The 18,069-nt window shown below is 42.2% G+C and overlaps 1 protein-coding gene across 1 annotated transcript in view; it reads left to right on the top strand.

Annotated features, from left to right (window-relative positions):
- The first annotated feature begins 827 nt into the window (after nucleotides 1–827).
- The window catches only part of LOC115182687 (A-kinase anchor protein 13), a 68,628-nt gene continuing 51,386 nt past the window's right edge, over nucleotides 828–18,069 (top strand). Inside the window, exons 1-4 of the mRNA XM_029744185.1 lie at nucleotides 828–867; nucleotides 2,582–2,684; nucleotides 7,715–7,757; nucleotides 9,199–9,313. Coding sequence (XP_029600045.1) covers nucleotides 2,624–2,684; nucleotides 7,715–7,757; nucleotides 9,199–9,313 — 219 coding nt within the window. The 5' untranslated portion in view covers nucleotides 828–867; nucleotides 2,582–2,623. The remainder of the gene's footprint in view (nucleotides 868–2,581; nucleotides 2,685–7,714; nucleotides 7,758–9,198; nucleotides 9,314–18,069) is intronic.

Raw genomic sequence — 18,069 nt, 5'->3', positions numbered from 1 at the left:
CACGCTGTACTATGAAACGTTATTTTTCCCCGAGTACTCAAACGGCCTACTGTTTAGGACGCAGGTATGGGTATTCGGCCACGGCGAGAGAACAGTAATGTAATTCTGCTCTGGAGAAGGGCTCAGTCATTTCCTCTCTGTACACTACAGTCGCTTAAAACACGCAATCTGCTAATTGTCCCTCAGTGCAGTAAAAGGCTCAGTCTATACTATCTCCTGATCTCCTGCGAGTCCAGCAGCTCTGTGATGTTCTGTGTCTCTCAGTACAGTAAAAGGCTCAGTCTATACTATCTCCTGCCAGTCCAGTAGCTCTGTGATGTTCTGTGTCTCTCAGTGCAGTAAAAGGCTCAGTCTATACTATCTCCTGCCAGTCCAGTAGCTCTGTGATGTTCTGTGTCTCTCAGTGCAGTAAAAGGCTCAGTCTATACTATCTCCTGCCAGTCCAGTAGCTCTGTGATGTTCTGTGTCTCTCAGTGCAGTAAAAGGCTCAGTCTATACTATCTCCTGCCAGTCCAGTAGCTCTGTGATGTTCTGTGTCTTCAGCTACATTGATACTCAGTGTGTACGATACAGCACATTATTAGGGTAATTTATAGTACGGTACACCACAATCTGTCATATGTCTTATGTGCAGTCCAGCAGATTGACTTGTTCTTCTTCTCTCTCTCCAGCTACAGCCTGGAGGGTCTGAGTGAAGTAAGTGACGATGGGAAGGGCCCGTCGGCCCTGGGCGCCATTACCCAGGAGGCTAGGCTGCGTGGGGTGGTCTGTCACCAGGGCAGCAGCGAGGAGAGGGTCAGGTCTCTAGTATCTCTGACAGAAGAACACCAATCTGAGTTAGGCGTTCGCACCACAGAGCACGGACCGGTAAGTCGGTATGGATCTGTTATACAGTCTCAATTTAACATTCAAATAGTTCGGTTTTTGTGGGGCGGCGGGGTAGCCTAGTGGTTAGAGGAGGCAGGTAGACTAGTGGTTAGAGGAGGCGGGGTAGCCTAGTGGTTAGAGGAGGCGGGTAGCCTAGTGGTTAGAGGAGGCGGGTAGCCTAGTGGTTAGAGGAGGCAGGTAGCCTAGTGGTTAGAGGAGGCAGGTAGCCTAGTGGTTAGAGGAGGCAGGTAAACTAGTGGTTAGAGGAGGCAGGTAGCCTAGTGGTTAGAGGAGGCAGGTAGCCTAGTGGTTAGAGGAGGCAGGTAGCCTAGTGGTTAGAGGAGGCAGGTAGCCTAGTGGTTAGAGGAGGCAGGTAGCCTAGTGGTTAGAGGAGGCAGGTAGCCTAGTGGTTAGAGGAGGCAGGTAGCCTAGTGGTTAGAGGAGGCAGGTAGCTTAGTGGTTAGAGGAGGCAGGTAGCCTAGTGGTTAGAGGAGGCAGGTAGCCTAGTGGTTAGAGGAGGCAGGTAGCCTAGTGGTTAGAGGAAGCAGGTAGCCTAGTGGTTAGAGGAGGCAGGTAGCCTAGTGGTTAGAGGAGGCAGGTAGCCTAGTGGTTAGAGGAGGCGGGTAGCCTAGTGGTTAGAGGAGGCGGGTAGCCTAGTGGTTAGAGGAGGCGGGTAGCCTAGTGGTTAGAGGAGGCAGGTCGCCTAGTGGTTAGAGGAGGCAGGTAGCCTAGCGGTTAGAGGAGGCAGGTAGCCTTGTGGTTAGAGGAGGCAGGTAGCCTGGTGGTTAGAGGAGGCGGGTAGCCTAGTGGTTAGAGGAGGCGGGTAGCCTAGTGGTTAGAGGAGGCAGGTCGCCTAGTGGTTAGAGGAGGCAGGTAGCCTAGCGGTTAGAGGAGGCAGGTAGCCTTGTGGTTAGAGGAGGCAGGTAGCCTGGTGGTTAGAGGAGGCAGGTAGCCTAGTGGTTAGAGGAGGCAGGTAGCCTAGTGGTTAGAGGAGGCAGGTAGCCTAGTGGTTAGAGGAGGCAGGTAGCCTAGTGGTTAGAGGAGGCAGGTAGCTTAGTGGTTAGAGGAGGCAGGTAGCCTAGTGGTTAGAGGAGGCAGGTAGCCTAGTGGTTAGAGGAGGCAGGTAGCCTAGTGGTTAGAGGAAGCAGGTAGCCTAGTGGTTAGAGGAGGCAGGTAGCCTAGTGGTTAGAGGAGGCAGGTAGCCTAGTGGTTAGAGGAGGCGGGTAGCCTAGTGGTTAGAGGAGGCGGGTAGCCTAGTGGTTAGAGGAGGCGGGTAGCCTAGTGGTTAGAGGAGGCAGGTCGCCTAGTGGTTAGAGGAGGCAGGTAGCCTAGCGGTTAGAGGAGGCAGGTAGCCTTGTGGTTAGAGGAGGCAGGTAGCCTGGTGGTTAGAGGAGGCAGGTAGCCTAGTGGTTAGAGGAGGCAGGTAGCCTAGTGGTTAGAGGAGGCAGGTAGCCTGGTGGTTAGTGGAGGCGGGTAGCCTAGTGGTTAGAGCGTTGGACTAGTAACTGAAAGGTTGCAAGATTAAATTCCCGAGCTGACAAGGTACAAATCTGTTGTTCTGCCCCTGAACAAGGCAGTTAACCCAGTGTTCCTATGCCATCATTGAAAAAAAAATGTTCTTAACCTGACTTACCTAGTTAAATAAATTTAAAAAAAATAAAAAAAATAATGTGGTTGGTTGAAGATGTTGATTGTTTTTGTTTTTCTATATTAGAAGTCCAGGAGGTATCGTCTGTTGAGACACAGCTGTCCTCCCATGACCCTCCCCCTGACCAAGTCAGTGTCCACGCTCAGCATCAACCGGAGAGAAATGGATAGTCAGTACAGTATACCTCTTAGTCTAACCCTGAGCCCTGACCTTGACCCTGAACCTGAACCTTACCCTAACCCTGATCCTCCTCCTGACCCGACCCTCCCCCTAACCCTAACCCTAACCCTGACCCCTGACCTTGACCCTGACCCTAACCCTAACCCTAACCCTCCTCCTGACCCGACCCGACCCTCCCCCTAACCCTAACCCTGACCTTAACCCTGACCCTACTCCTGACCTTGACCCTGACCTTGACCCTGAACCTGACCCTAACCCTCCTCCTGATCAGGTCTAGGTCCTGTGATATGTAGGGTTCTCTATCAGGTGTAGGGTTCTCTATCAGGTGTAGGGTTCTCTACCAGGTGTAGGGTTCTCTAACAGGTCAAGGTTTCACTACCCAGTGTAGGGTTCTCTATCAGGTGTAGGGTTCTCTACCAGGTGTAGGGTTCTCTATCAGGTGTAGGGTTCTCTACCAGGTGTAGGGTTCTCTATCAGGTGTAGGGTTCTCTGTCAGATGTGCATGTAGGTAATGTCAGTAGTAGGGTTCTCTACCAGGTGTAGGGTTCTCTATCAGGTGTAGGGTTCTCTACCAGGTGTAGGGTTCTCTACCAGGTTTAGGGTTCTCTATCAGGTGTAGGGTTCTCTACCAGGTGTAGGGTTCTCTATCAGGTGTAGGGTTCTCTGTCAGATGTGCATGTAGGTAATGTCAGTAGTAGGGTTCTCTACCAGGTGTAGGGTTCTCTGTCAGATGTGCATGTAGGTAATGTCAGTAGTAGGGTTCTCTACCAGGTGTAGGGTTCTCTATCAGGTGTAGGGTTCTCTACCAGGTGTAGGGTTCTCTACCAGGTGTAGGGTTCTCTGTCAGATGTGCATGTAGGTAATGTCAGTAGTAGGGTTCTCTACCAGGTGTAGGGTTCTCTACCAGGTGTAGGGTTCTCTGTCAGATGTGCATGTAGGTAATGTCAGTAGTAGGGTTCTCTACCAGGTGTAGGGTTCTCTGTCAGATGTGCATGTAGGTAATGTCAGTAGTAGGGTTCTCTACCAGGTGTAGGGTTCTCTATCAGGTGTAGGGTTCTCTACCAGGTGTATGGTTCTCTACCAGGTTTAGGGTTCTCTATCAGGTGTAGGGTTCTCTACCAGGTGTAGGGTTCTCTACCAAGTGTGCATGTAGGTAATGTCAGTAGTAGGGTTCTCTACCAGGTGTAGGGTTCTCTACCAGGTGTGCATGTAGGTAATGTCAGTAGTAGGGTTCTCTATCAGTAGTAGGGTTCTCTACCAGGTGTAGGGTTCTCTGTCAGATGTGCATGTAGGTAATGTCAGTAGTAGGGTTCTCTACCAGGTGTAGGGTTCTCTATCAGGTGTGCATGTAGGTAATGTCAGTAGTAGGGTTCTCTATCAGGTGTAGGGTTCTCTGTCAGATGTGCATGTAGGTAATGTCAGTAGTAGGGTTCTCTATCAGGTGTAGTGTTCTCTACCAGGTGTAGGGTTCTCTACCAGGTGTAGGGTTCTCTGTCAGATGTGCATGTAGGTAATGTCAGTAGTAGGGTTCTCTACCAGGTGTAGGGTTCTCTATCAGGTGTGCATGTAGGTAATGTCAGTAGTAGGGTTCTCTACCAGGTGTAGGGTTCTCTGTCAGATGTGCATGTAGGTAATGTCAGTAGTAGGGTTCTCTACCAGGTGTAGGGTTCTCTATCAGGTGTAGGGTTCTCTACCAGGTGTATGGTTCTCTACCAGGTTTAGGGTTCTCTATCAGGTGTAGGGTTCTCTACCAGGTGTCGGGTTCTCTATCAGGTGTAGGGTTCTCTACCAGGTGTAGGGTTCTCTATCAGGTGTAGGGTTCTCTATCAGGTGTAGGGTTCTCTGTCAGATGTGCATGTAGGTAATGTCAGTAGTAGGGTTCTCTACCAGGTGTAGGGTTCTCTACCAGGTGTAGGGTTCTCTATCAGGTGTAGGGTTCTCTACCAGGTGTGCATGTAGGTAATGTCAGTAGTAGGGTTCTCTACCAGGTGTGCATGTAGGTAATGTCAGTAGTAGGGTTCTCTACCAGGTGTAGGGTTCTCTACCAGGTGTGCATGTAGGTAATGTCAGTAGTAGGGTTCTCTACCAGGTGTAGGGTTCTCTACCAGGTGTAGGGTTCTCTACCAGATGTGCATGTAGGTAATGTCAGTCGGTCCATGAGTTTACCAGGTGCTCTGAGCCTTCAATCCTCCTGAACTGTCAGTGGTGTTGAAGTGTGTTGAAGTGTGTTGAAGTGTGTTGAAGTGTGTTGAAGTGTGTTGAAGTGTGTTGAAGTGTGTTGAAGTGTGTGAGTTTTGATGCATTTCTTCCTACCTTCCTCCGTATCCCTCCTTCAGCCAATGGACGGACCAGACATAGGAGGAGAATCTCCTTCTCTTTCAACCTCTCTCCCATTCTCCCCAAATATAAATCTATCCTTTCTCTGGCCTCGTCATCTAGTGATGATGAGGTCTCTTTCAGTAAGTGCCCTTAGATATAGGGCGCTTAGAGTAAGTACACTAGGATAGAGGGCACTTGGAGCTAGGTAGCTAGCCCCAGTAGACTGTATACCCAGTATACTTATTTCCCTCATTAAAATGCAAATCATTTTATAACATTTTTTACATGCGTTTTTCTGGATATTTTTGTTGTTATTCTGTCTCTCACTGTTCAAATAAACCTACCATTAAAATTATAGACAGATCATTTCTTTGTCAGTGGGCAAAACGTACAAAATCATCAGGGGATCAAATACTTTTTCCCCTCACTGTAGCTGCTAACGGGTCCTTCAGTGAGCTAGACAGCTGAAGTATAAAAGCCTGGTGTTGACCCATCCTCTTAGCAGGTCATAGCTAGCATCCTAGGAATCAACCTGTGGATACTGAAAGGTAATAATACAATAATAGTGCATGGCTGTCAGGGAAATTGCAAGATTATGTTATAATGCTTTTGTATTGCATTATAATGGTTGTTTTATTCGACAGAATAGAGTATTCTTTCAACTATTGTGTGTGTTTGTGTTCTACTGAGGATGGGGCCTCTGGGAGATAATACTGACTGAGGAGATTTACGATGTCTTTTGGGTGATAAAACCTAAAGAGTATTCCAGAGGACATGAGTTAATGTTTCTGCTCTCTACCGTACCAGGGAGAGACGGCTCCAGTATGGAATCTTAACCTTGGGACATATTCTATGTGTCTGTTGTTCGTCATGTAGGCTGAAAGGGGTGTATCTTGGTTATAAAATATCTTTGTACTTCTGTCTCGCCACTCTCAACGGATCATTAGAAAATGGTGAATCGTTGACAAGTCGTTGCTATTGCAAAGCTCTTATTATTAAAGATGTAGTTTAAGTATAACTCTGACTGGTGTGATAAGTTCGTCTCTCCTTATTTGACAGTAAAGAAATTGACCACCACAAAGGCCTTCCTCTGGGAGAAACGATAATGTTGTTACTATAGCCGTTGGTATACTCTCGTTCACCAGCTGTGGGTCACTGACTCAGCTACATACAGTATTTAACACCAACATGTTCTCTCCTACACCCCTATGCTTTAAAGGAGATGATCTGCTTTGATCCCTGATTATGAGAAGACTTGAGGCTGTGTGATTAGGAGAAGACCAGTGGGTTTGGCGACGAGTGTGAAGCGAAGGCCAGCCAACGAGAGCGTACAGGTCGCAGTGGTGGGTAGTATATGGGGCTTTGGTGACAAAACGGATGGCACTGTGATAGACTGCATCCAATTTGTTGAGTAGAGTGTTGGAGGCTATTTTGTAAATGACATCGCCGAAGTCGAGGATCGGTAGGATAGTCAGTTTTATGAGGGTATGTTTGGCAGCATGAGTGAAGGATGCTTTGTTGTGAAATAGGAAGCCAATTCTAGATTTAATTTTGAATTGGAGATGTTTGATGTGAGTCTGGAAGGAGAGTTTACAGTCTAACCAGACACCCAGGTATTTGTAGTTGTCCACATATTCAGAACAGTCCAGAGTAGTGATGCTGGGCAGGTGCGGGCAGCGATCGGTTGAAGAGCATGCATTTAGTTTTACTTGCATTTAAGAGCAGTTGGAGGCCACGGAAGGAGAGTTGTATGGCATTGAAGCTCATCTGGAGGTTAGTTAACACAGTGTCCAACGAAGGGCCAGAGGTATACAGAATGGTGTCGTCTGCGTAGAGGTGGATCAGAGAATCACCAGCAGCAAGAGCGATATCATTGATGTATACAGAGAAGAGAGTCGGCCCGAGAATTGAACCCTGTGGCACCCCCATAGAGACTGCCAGAGGTCCGGACAACAGACCCTCCGATTTGACACACTGAAGTCTATCAGAGAAGTAGTTGGTGAACCAGGCGAGGCAATCATTTGAGAAACCAAGGATGTTGAGTCTGCCAATAAGAATGTTGTGATTGACAGAGTCGAAAGCCTTGGCCAGGTCAATGAATACGACTGCACAGTAATGTCTCTTATCAATGGCGGTTATGATATCGTTTAGGACCTTGAGCGTGGCTGAGGTGCACCCTGAAACCAGATTGCTTAGCGGAGAAGGTACGGGGAGATTCAAAATGGTCCGTAATCTGTTTGTTAACTTGGCTTGTTAACTTGAGGCTGTGTGATTAGGAGAAGACTCCTACCCTGAGACCTGATCCTATATCAACACTCCTACTATGAGACCTGATCCTAGACCTGATCCTAGACCACCACTACTACTCTGAGACATGATCCTAGACCATGACTCCTACCCTGAGACCTGATCCTAGACCACCATCCTACCCTGAGACCTGATCCTAGACCACCACTCCTACCCTGAGACCTGATCCTAGACCACCACTCCTACCCTGAGAGGCTTGATAGGTTGATCCATCTGACCCCTGGGGGTTATAGCTAGTCCTGCCCATCTCCTGATAGGTTGATCCATCTGACCCCTGGGGGTTATAGCTAGTCCTGCCCATCTCCTGATAGGTTGATCCATCTGACCCCTGGGGGTTATAGCTAGTCCTGGCCATCTTCCTCTTCCTCTTCATCTTCATCTGTTCTTCTACAGGTACCAGGTCTTTCTCCAGCACTTCTGGCTCTCTGGCTTACAGGTGAGGAAGGACTACTCCATTACTCATTACAGGGTTACAGCACATGTGGTGTGTAGTGTGTGTGTGGGGTGTAGTGTGTGTAGCATGTCTCGTGGGTACCTGGAAATCCCCACAAGGACAGTAAAACAAGGACGTCCCCATGAGGACAAGTTCTATTTTTGGGTTTAGGGGTTAGGTTTAGGGTTGGGGTTAGGGTTGGGGTTAGGGTTGGGGTTAGGGTTGGGGTTGGGGTTAGGGTTGGGGTTAGGGTTAGGTTTAGGGTTAGGGTTAGGGTTAGGGTTAGGTTTAGGGTTGGGGTTAGGGTTAGGGTTGGGGTTAGGGTTAGGGTTGGGGTTAGGGTTGGGGTTAGGGTTAGGGTTAGGGTTTAGGGGTTAGGTTTAGGGTTAGGGTTAGGGTTAGGGTTAGGGTTAGGGTTAGGGTTTAGGGGTTAGGTTTAGGGTTAGGGTTGGGGTTGGGGTTAGAAATGAGGGAAAATAGAATAGAAATCCATTTTAGCTCCCCACAAGGATAGTAACCAAACGTGTGTGTATGTCTGTGTGTATGTATGTGTATATACATACACACATATATATGTATATACATATATATATATATATATAGACACACACAGAGAGAAGGGACACCACCATTAATATATATATATATATATTAGGGTTATATTACTTCTCTCTGTGTGTATATATATATATATACAGTATATATATATATATGTATAGTATATATATATATATATATATATATATATATATATATACATACATACACACACAGAGAGAAGTGACACCACCATTAATATATATATATATATATAATAGGGTTATATTACTTCTCTCTGTGTGTATATATATATATATATATATATATACACTACAGTTCAAAAGTTTGGGGTGACTTAGAAATGTTCTTGTTTCTGAAAGAAAAACACATTTTTTGGTCCATTAAAAATAACAGCAAATTGACCAGAAAACAGTGTAGACATTGTTAATGTTGTTAATGACTATTGTAGCTGGAAACAGTTGAGTTTTTTATGGAATATCTCCATAGGCGTACAGAGGCCCATTATCAGCAACCATCACTCCTGTGTTGCAATGGCACGTTGTGTTAGCTAATCCAAGTTTATCATTTTAAAAGGCTAATTGATCATTAGAAAACCCTTACGAAGGGCCAGAGGTATACAGAAACCCTGTGTGTATGAACCTCTGTCCCCTGTGTGTGTGTGTGTGTGTGTGTGTGTGTGTGTGTGTGTGTGTGTGTGTGTGTGTGTGTGTGTGTGTGTGTGTGTGTGTGTGTGTGTGTGTGTGTGTGTGTATGAAACTTTGTCCCGTGTGTGTGTGTGTGTGTGTGTGTGTGTATGAACCTCTCTGTCCCCTGTGTGTGTGTGTGTGTGTGTGTGTGTGTGTGTGTGTGTGTGTGTGTGCGCGTGTGCGTGTGTGTGTGTCAGTATATCTGAGGAAGACATTGCGGGTCCCCTGAGGACGGACTTCGAGGGGAAGAGTGGAACGAAGGTTAGCCGAACCTTCAGCTACCTCAAGAACAAGATATACAAGAAGACCAGGGTGAGTACTGCTACACTACTGCATTATTACTAAACTACTACAATATTACTACAACAATACTGCATTATTACTAAACTACTACAACATTACTACTACACTACTGCATTATTACTAAACTACTACAACATTACTACTAAACTACTGCATTATTACTAAACTACCACAACATTACTACTACACTAATAATACATTACTACTACATTACTACTAAACTACTGCTACATTACTACTACATTACTACTACATTACTACTACATTACTACTAAACTACTACTACACTACTGCATTATTACTAAACTACTACAACATTACTACTAAACTACTACTACATTACTACTAAACTACTACAACATTGCTACTACATTACTACTAAACTACTACTACATTACTACTACACTACCACATTACTACTAAACTACAACTACATTACTACTACACTAAAAAATACATTACAACTACATTACTACTAAACTACTACTAAACCACTATTATATTACTACTACATTACTACTACTACTACTACATTACTACTACATTACTACTACAACAACACTACTACTACATTACTAGTACTATAACTACTACTACTACTACTACTACTATTACTAAACTACTACAACATTACTACTACACCAATAATACATTACTACTACATTACTACTAAACTACTACTACATTACTACTACACTACTGCATTATTACTATACTACTACAATATTACTACTACACTAATAATACATTACTACTACATTACTACTAAACTACTACTACATTACTACTACACTACCACATTACTACTAAACTACAACTACATTACTACTACACTAAAAAATACATTACAACTACATTACTACTAAACTACTACTAAACCACTATTATATTACTACTACATTACTACTACTACTACTACATTACTACTACATTACTACTACAACAACACTACTACTACATTACTAGTACTATAACTACTACTACTACTACTACTACTACTACATTACTACTACATAACTACTACTGCTACCACACCACTACTACCACATTACCACTAAACCACTAATGCATTGCACTACACTACTACTACACTGCTACTAAACTACTACTACGTTACTACTACCACTAAAACCACATTACTACTACTACTACTACTACTACTTCTACAACACTACTACTGCATTACTACTAAACTACTACTATGTTACTACTACTAATACTACATTACCATTATAATACTAATGCTACTACTACTACTACATTACTACATTACTACATTACTACTACACTGCTACTAAACTACTACTACGTTACTACTACCACTAAAACCACATTACTACTACTACTACTACTACTACTACTTCTACAACACTACTACTGCATTACTACTAAACTACTACTATGTTACTACTAGTAATACTACATTACCATTATAATACTAATGCTACTACTACTACTACATCACTACTACATTACTACTAAACTACTACTACATTACTACTACTACATAACTACTACTACTAGTACTACTTCATTTCCACTACATTACTACTACAACTACAACACTACTACTACATTACTACTAAACTACTACTACTACATAACTACTAAATTACTACTACTACATTACTACTAAACTACTACTACTACATAACTACTAAACTGCTACTACGTTACTACTACATTACTACGACTACTACTACTACTACTGCTACTGCTACTACAACACTACTACTACATTACTACTACTACTGCTACTACTGTTACTGCTACTACAACACTACTACTACATTACTACTACTACTACTACTACTACTGTTACTGCTACTACAACACTACTACCACATTACTACTAAACTACTACTACTACCACTACATTACTACTACATTAATACTACATAACTTTTTATTGCAGATTTTTTTAGGGTGTAGTTTAGCTTCAATATGACATATAGAATGTAGTTTCCATCAATGTAATTGTCTGCATCACTTTCAATCCCCGATATATACATACATATACGTATATACACATATACTACAGGTCAAAGTTTTAGAATGACCTGAACAACGGTGGTTTTCGATGTATTCCTTTAGGCCCAGCTACCTTTATATATAAAACACAAGTCCGTTGTTCAGGAAGGTTTCTGGTTAACATTATCAGTCAAAGGTTTGGACACACCTACTCATTCAAGGGTTTTTCTTTAATGTTTACTATTTTCTACATTTGTAGAATAATAGTGAAGACATCAAAACTATGAAATTACACATATGGAATCACGTAGCAACCAAAAAAGTGTTAAACAAATCAAAATATATTTTATATTTGAGATTCTTCAAATAGCCACCCTTTGCCTTGATGACAGCTTTGCACAATCTTGACATTCTCTCAACATTCTCTCAACCTGGAATGGTTTTCGTCTTGAAGGAGTTCCCACATATGCTGAGCACTTGTTAGCTGCTTTTCCTTCACTCTGCGGTCCAACTCAACCCAAACCCTCTCAATTGGGTTGAGGTCGGGTGATTGTGGAGGCCAGGTCATCTGATGCAGCACTCCATCACTCTCCTTCTTGGTAAAATAGCCCTTACACAGCCTAGAGGTGTTTTGGGTCATTGTCCTGATGAAAAACAAATGATAGTCACACTAAGCGCAAACCAGATGGGATGGCGTATCACTGCAGAATGCTGTGGTAGCCATGCTGGTTAAATGTGCCTTGAATTCTAAATAAATCACAGACAGTGTCACCAGTAAAGCATCCCCACACCATCACACCTCCTCCTCCATGCTTCACGGTGGGAAATATACATGCGGAGATCATCCGTTCACCCACACCGCATCTCACAAAGACACAGAGGTTGGAACCAAAAATCTCCTATTTGGACTCCAGACCAAAGGACAAGTTTCCATCTGTCTAATATCCATTGATCTTGTTTCTTGGCCCAAGCAAGTCTCTTGTTTTTATTGGTGTTCTTTAGTAGTTCTTTCTTTGCAGCAATTTGACCATAAAGGCCTGATTCACATGGTTTCCTCTGAACAGTTGATGTTGAGATGTGTCTCTTACTTGAATCAGTGAAGCATTTATTTGGGCAGCAATTTCTGAGGCTGGTAACTCTAATGAACTTATCCTCTGCAGCAGAGGTAACTCTAGGTCTTCCTTTCCTGTGGCAGTCCTCATGAGAGCCAGTTTCATCATAGTGCATGATGGTTTTTGCGACTGCACTTGAAGAAACTTTCAAAGTTCTTGAAATGTTCCGTATTGACTGATCTTCATGTCTTAAAGTAATTATGGACTGTTGTTTCTCTTTGCTTTTTGAGCTGTTCTTGCCATAATATGGACTTGGTCTTTTACCAAATAGGGCTATCTTCTGTATACTCCCCATACCTTGACACAACACAACTGATTGGCTCAAACGCATTAAGAAGGAAAGAAATTAGGCACACCTGTTAATTGAAATGCATTCCAGGTGACTACTTCATGAAACCGCTTGAGAGAATGCCAAGATTGTGCAAAGTTGTTATCAAGGCAAAGGGTGGCTATTTGAAATTGTATTTTGAATTGTTTAACACTTTTTAATTGTTACTACATGATTCCATATGTGTTATTTCATAGTTTTGATGTCTTCACTGTTATTCTAATTCTATTGGTTGCAAGAATTTTGTATAATAATTGAAAAATTCTGTTTTGAATCCGGCATCGTTTTGCATATCAGTTCATAAACGATGTGCCATGTAATCGGTACGTCACAAATCTCTTCCCAACTATTTTGCAATCTATATGGCAGAGCTGTCAGTGTTTCGGTCCTTAAATGAAACTGTTCTACTTTTTTATTCATCACAATTGTCTTTAAAAATGTCACGGTTGTCGTTGGGAAAGGAGGACCAAAATGCAGCAGAAATAAGTGTACTCATCCTCTTTATTAAATAAAGAAGGAAAACTGAAAACAACAAACACGTACACTGAAACACTACGACAAAATAACAGTCTGGCAAGGCACACGGCTAAACACAGAACAATCTCCCACAAAATACAAACACACCCTAATATATGGGACTCTCAATCAAAGGCAAATAGACCACACCTGCCTTCAATTGAGTCTCCACCCCAATTACCTAAACATAGAACCAGACTCACTAGACTAAACAGAATTACATGAATATCAAACAGTGCCCAGAAACCCCGGAATACATAAATCAAATGCCCTTCTAGAAAAACACCACCCCGAACCACATAAAACAAATACCCTCCGCCACGTCCTGACCAAACTACAATAACAATTAACCCTTATACTGGCCAGGACGTGACAAAAAAATGGTCTTTAATGCCGACAGACAAGTTCCTTACTTTTTCCCCCTTCCACTTTCCTCTTCCATTTTTGTGGTAAAGCTGCAATTAGTTGGTTGTATTTTGGGGAGATAACTTTCAGTTATTTGTAATCTGAGTAAAGGGAAAAAGGTAATTCTTTAACATGGGGTGAGACAATCTTAAGAACCAGTTTGGATTTAAGTACAACTTTTGTATGACTGAATACTTTAGTGAGAGGTCTAATGCTATTTAATCATTTCTGCCCTCCGAATTCCTATTCATTATATAAATAGGCCAGTTTAATTTTGTCTGGCTTACCGTTCCAAATAAAATGGAATATTTATTTCTAAAATAATTTAAAAAACTGTTTGCTAGGTGTAGGCAAGACCATAGGTAAACTGGGATATGACTAAAGAGTTAATCAGGGTAAACTGGGATATGAGTAAAGAGTTAATCAGGGTAAACTGGGATATGACTAAAGAGTTAATTAGGGTGATTTTTTTCCACAAATAGACAGGTATTTACCTTTCCATGGTAGCAAGATCTATTTTTGCTAACTTTCTATAAAAATGTATTGGAGTGAGATCATTTATTTATTTTGGGATATGTATATACCGAGTACATCCACATTATACCATTTTATTGGTAAACTACATGCTAATGTAAAAAAATGTTTTAATCCAGAGAGGTTAGAAAAGGTATCTAAATCCTCTGAGGCTGTGGATCCAAGTTGTGGATTTAAAAAGAAAACATGAATCATCAGAGTACAATGACACCTTAGTTTTTCAGCCCTGGATTTCTAATCCCTTGATATTATTATTGGATTTGATTTTAATAGCTAACATTTCGATGGCCATAACAAATAGATATGCTGATAGTGGACAACCTTGTTTTACTCCTCTTGACAATTTAAAACCTTCTGAGATGTAGCCATTATTTACTATTTTACACCTTTGGTTACTATACATGATTTTAACCCATTTTATAAGATATCCTCCAAAATTGAAATGTTCCAGGTATTTATATATAAACTCCAGTCGTACTTTATCAAAAGCCTTTTCAAAGTCAGCTTTGAATAGCAGGCCTGGTTACCCAGATTTTTCATAGTGTTCTATTGTTTCCAGTACTTGTCTTATATTATCTCCAATGTATTGTCTATGTAAAAAACCTGTCTGATTAGAATGAATAATTTGTTTTATTTATTTTATTTTTATTTCACCTTTATTTAACCAGGTAGGCAAGTTGAGAACAAGTTCTCATTTACAATTGCGACCTGGCCAAGATAAAGCAAAGCAGTTCGACAACATACAATGACACAGAGTTACACATGGAATAAACAAAATATACAGTCAATAACGCAATAGAAACGTTTATATACAGTGAGTGCAAATGAGGTAAGATTAGGGAGGTAAGGCAATAAATAGGCCATAGTGGCGAAATCATTACAATTTAGCAATTAAACACTGGAGTGATAGATGTGCAGAAGATGAATGTGCAAGTAGAGATACTGGGGTGCAAAGGAGCAAGATAAATAAAATAATAACAATATGGGGATGAGACATATCAAACATGCTATATAAACAGTATATCAAAAACAGTTTGGTAGTTGTATTTATTATGGATCCTCACTAGCTGTTGCCAAAGCAAAATTAAGGCAGTTTATACAATTTCAAAAACATTACAATACATTCACAGATTTCACAACACACTGTGTGCCCTCAGGCCCCTACTCCACCACTACCACAGATCTACAGTACTAAATCCATGTGTATGTATAGTGTGTGTGTGTGTGTGTGTGTGTGTGTGTGTGTGTGTGTGTGTGTGTGTGTGTGTGTGTGTGTGTGTGTGTGTTGTGTGTGTGTGTGTGTGTGTGTGTGTGTGTGTGTGTGTGTATGCGTGTGTCTCTGCCTATGTTTGTGTTGCTTCACAGTCCCCACTGTTCCATAAGGTGTTTTTTATCTGTTTATTAAATCGAATTCTACTGCTGCATCAGTTACCTGATGTGGAATAGAGTTCCATGTAGTCATGGCTCTATGTAGTACTGTGCACCTCCCATAGTCTGTTCTGGACTTGGGGACTGTGAAGAGACCTCTGGTGGCATGTCTTGTGGGGTATGGATGAGTGTCTGAGCTGTGTACCAGTAGTTTAGACAGACAGCTCGATGTACTCAACATGTCAATACCTCTCATAAATACAAGTAGTGATGAAGTCAATCTCTCCTCCACTTTGAGCCAGGAGAGATTGACATGCATATTATTAATATTAGCTCTATGTGTACATCCAAGAGCCAGTCGTGCTGCCCTGTTCTGAGACAAATGCATCTTTCCTAAGTCCTTTTTCGTGGCACCTGACCACATTACTGAACAGTAGTCCAGGTGAGACAAAACTAGAGCCTGTAGGACTTGCCTTGTTGATAGTGTTGTTAAGAAGGTAGAAACTAGGGCCTGTAGGACCTGCCTTGTTGATAGTGTTGTTAAGGTAGAAACTAGGGCCTGTAGGACCTGCCTTGTTGATAGTGCTGTTAAGAAGGTAGAAACTAGGGCCTGTAGGACCTGCCTTGTTGATAGTGTTGTTAAGAAGGTAGAAACTAGGGCCTGTAGGACCTGCCTTGTTGATAGTGCTGTTAAGAAGGTAGAAACTAGGGCCTGTAGGACCTGCCTTGTTGATAGTGTTGTTAAGAAGGTAGAAACTAGGGCCTGCCTTGTTGATAGTGTTGTTAAGAAGGTAGAGACTAGGGCCTGTAGGACCTGCCTTGTTCATAGTGTTGTTAAGAAGGTAGAAACTAGGGCCTGTTGGACCTGCCTTGTTGATAGTGTTGTTAAGAAGGTAGAAACTAGGGCCTGTAGGACCTGCCTTGTTGATAGTGTTGTTAAGAAGGTAGAAACTAGGGCCTGTTGGACCTGCCTTGTTGATAGTGTTGTTAAGAAGGTAGACACTAGGGCCTGTAGGACCTGCCTTGTTGATAGTGTTGTTAAGAAGGCAGAGCAGTGCTTTATTATAGACAGACTTCTCCCCATCTTAGCTACTGTTGTATCAATATGTTTTGACCAGGACAGTTTACAATCCAAGGTTACTCCAAGCAGTTCAGTCACCTTAACTTGCTAAATGTCCACATTATGTATTACAAGATTTAGTTGAGGTTTAGGGTTTAGTGAGTGTTTTGTTCCAAATACAATGCTTTTAGTTTCAGAAATATTTAGGACTAACTTATTCCTTGCCAACCACTCTGAAACGAACTGCAGCTCTTTGTTAAGTGTTGCAGTCATTTCAGTCGCTGTGGTAGCTGACGTGTATAGTGTTGAGTCATCCGCATACATAGAAACTCTGGCTTTACTCAAAGCCAGTGGCATGTCATTAGTAAAAATGTAAAAAAGCAAGGGGCCTAAACAGCTACCCTGGGGAATTTCTGATTCTAACAGGATTATGTATGAGAGGATTCCATTAAAGACCTCTGTGTTCTGTTAGACAAGTAACTCTTTATCAACATTATAGCAGGGGGTGTAAAGCCATAACACATACATTTCTCCAGCAGCAGACTATGATCGATAATGTCAGAAGTTGCACTGAAGTCTAACAAGACAGCCCCCATAATCATTTTATCATCAATTTCTCTCAGCCAATCATCAGTCATTTGTGTAAGTGCTGTGCTTGTTGAGTGTCCTTCCCTATAAGCATGCTTAAATTCTGTTGTCAATTTGTTTACCATGAAATAGCATTGTATCTGGTCAAACACCATTTTTCCCAGAAGTTTACTAAGGGTTGGTAACAGGCTGATTGGTCGGCTATTTCACCCAGTAAAGGAGGCTTTACTATTCTTAGGTAGCAGAATGACTTTAGCTTCCCTCCAGGCCTGAGGGCACACGCTCTCTAGTAGGCTTAAATTGAAGATGTGGCAAATAGGAGTAGCAAAATCGTCTGCTATTATCCTCGGTAATTTTCCATCCAGATTGTCAGACCCCGGTGGCTTGTCATTGTTGACAGACAACCTACCTCTGGTATGCCATCCAGCCCTGGAGTGTTCCCGGACTTAACTGAACAGCACCGCACCCAAAATCGAACCTTGTGGAACGCCACACGTTATATCTATGTTCTCTGATTTATGTTCACCAAGGGTAACAAAAAAACAATTTAAAACTGGACCAGAGAGGCAAACCCAGCTTTCAGTCTTTCCAGAAGGACATCATGGTCAACAGTGTTGAACACAGTACTTTAGTACAAGAGTACAAGGACAGAGAGTTGTTTGGCATCTGTGTTGGCTCAAAGATAATTTACCACTTTAACTAAGGCTGTCTGAATGCTGTAGTTGGCACGAAAACCACATTTTAATTTTTTTTTTAAATACAGTAGGAACTTAAAATATTATTTTGCTGTTTGAAAACCTATACTACTTCATTACGTTTACATTACATTTATGTCATTTAGCAGACGCTTTTATCCAGAGCGACTTACAAATTGGTGCATTCA

This window comes from Salmo trutta, unplaced genomic scaffold, assembly GCF_901001165.1.
Source record: "Salmo trutta unplaced genomic scaffold, fSalTru1.1, whole genome shotgun sequence".
NCBI classification, from domain to species: Eukaryota; Metazoa; Chordata; class Actinopteri; order Salmoniformes; family Salmonidae; genus Salmo; species Salmo trutta.
Note: the sequence above shows the minus strand (reverse complement) of the source record. Positions and strands in the feature narration are given on the sequence as shown.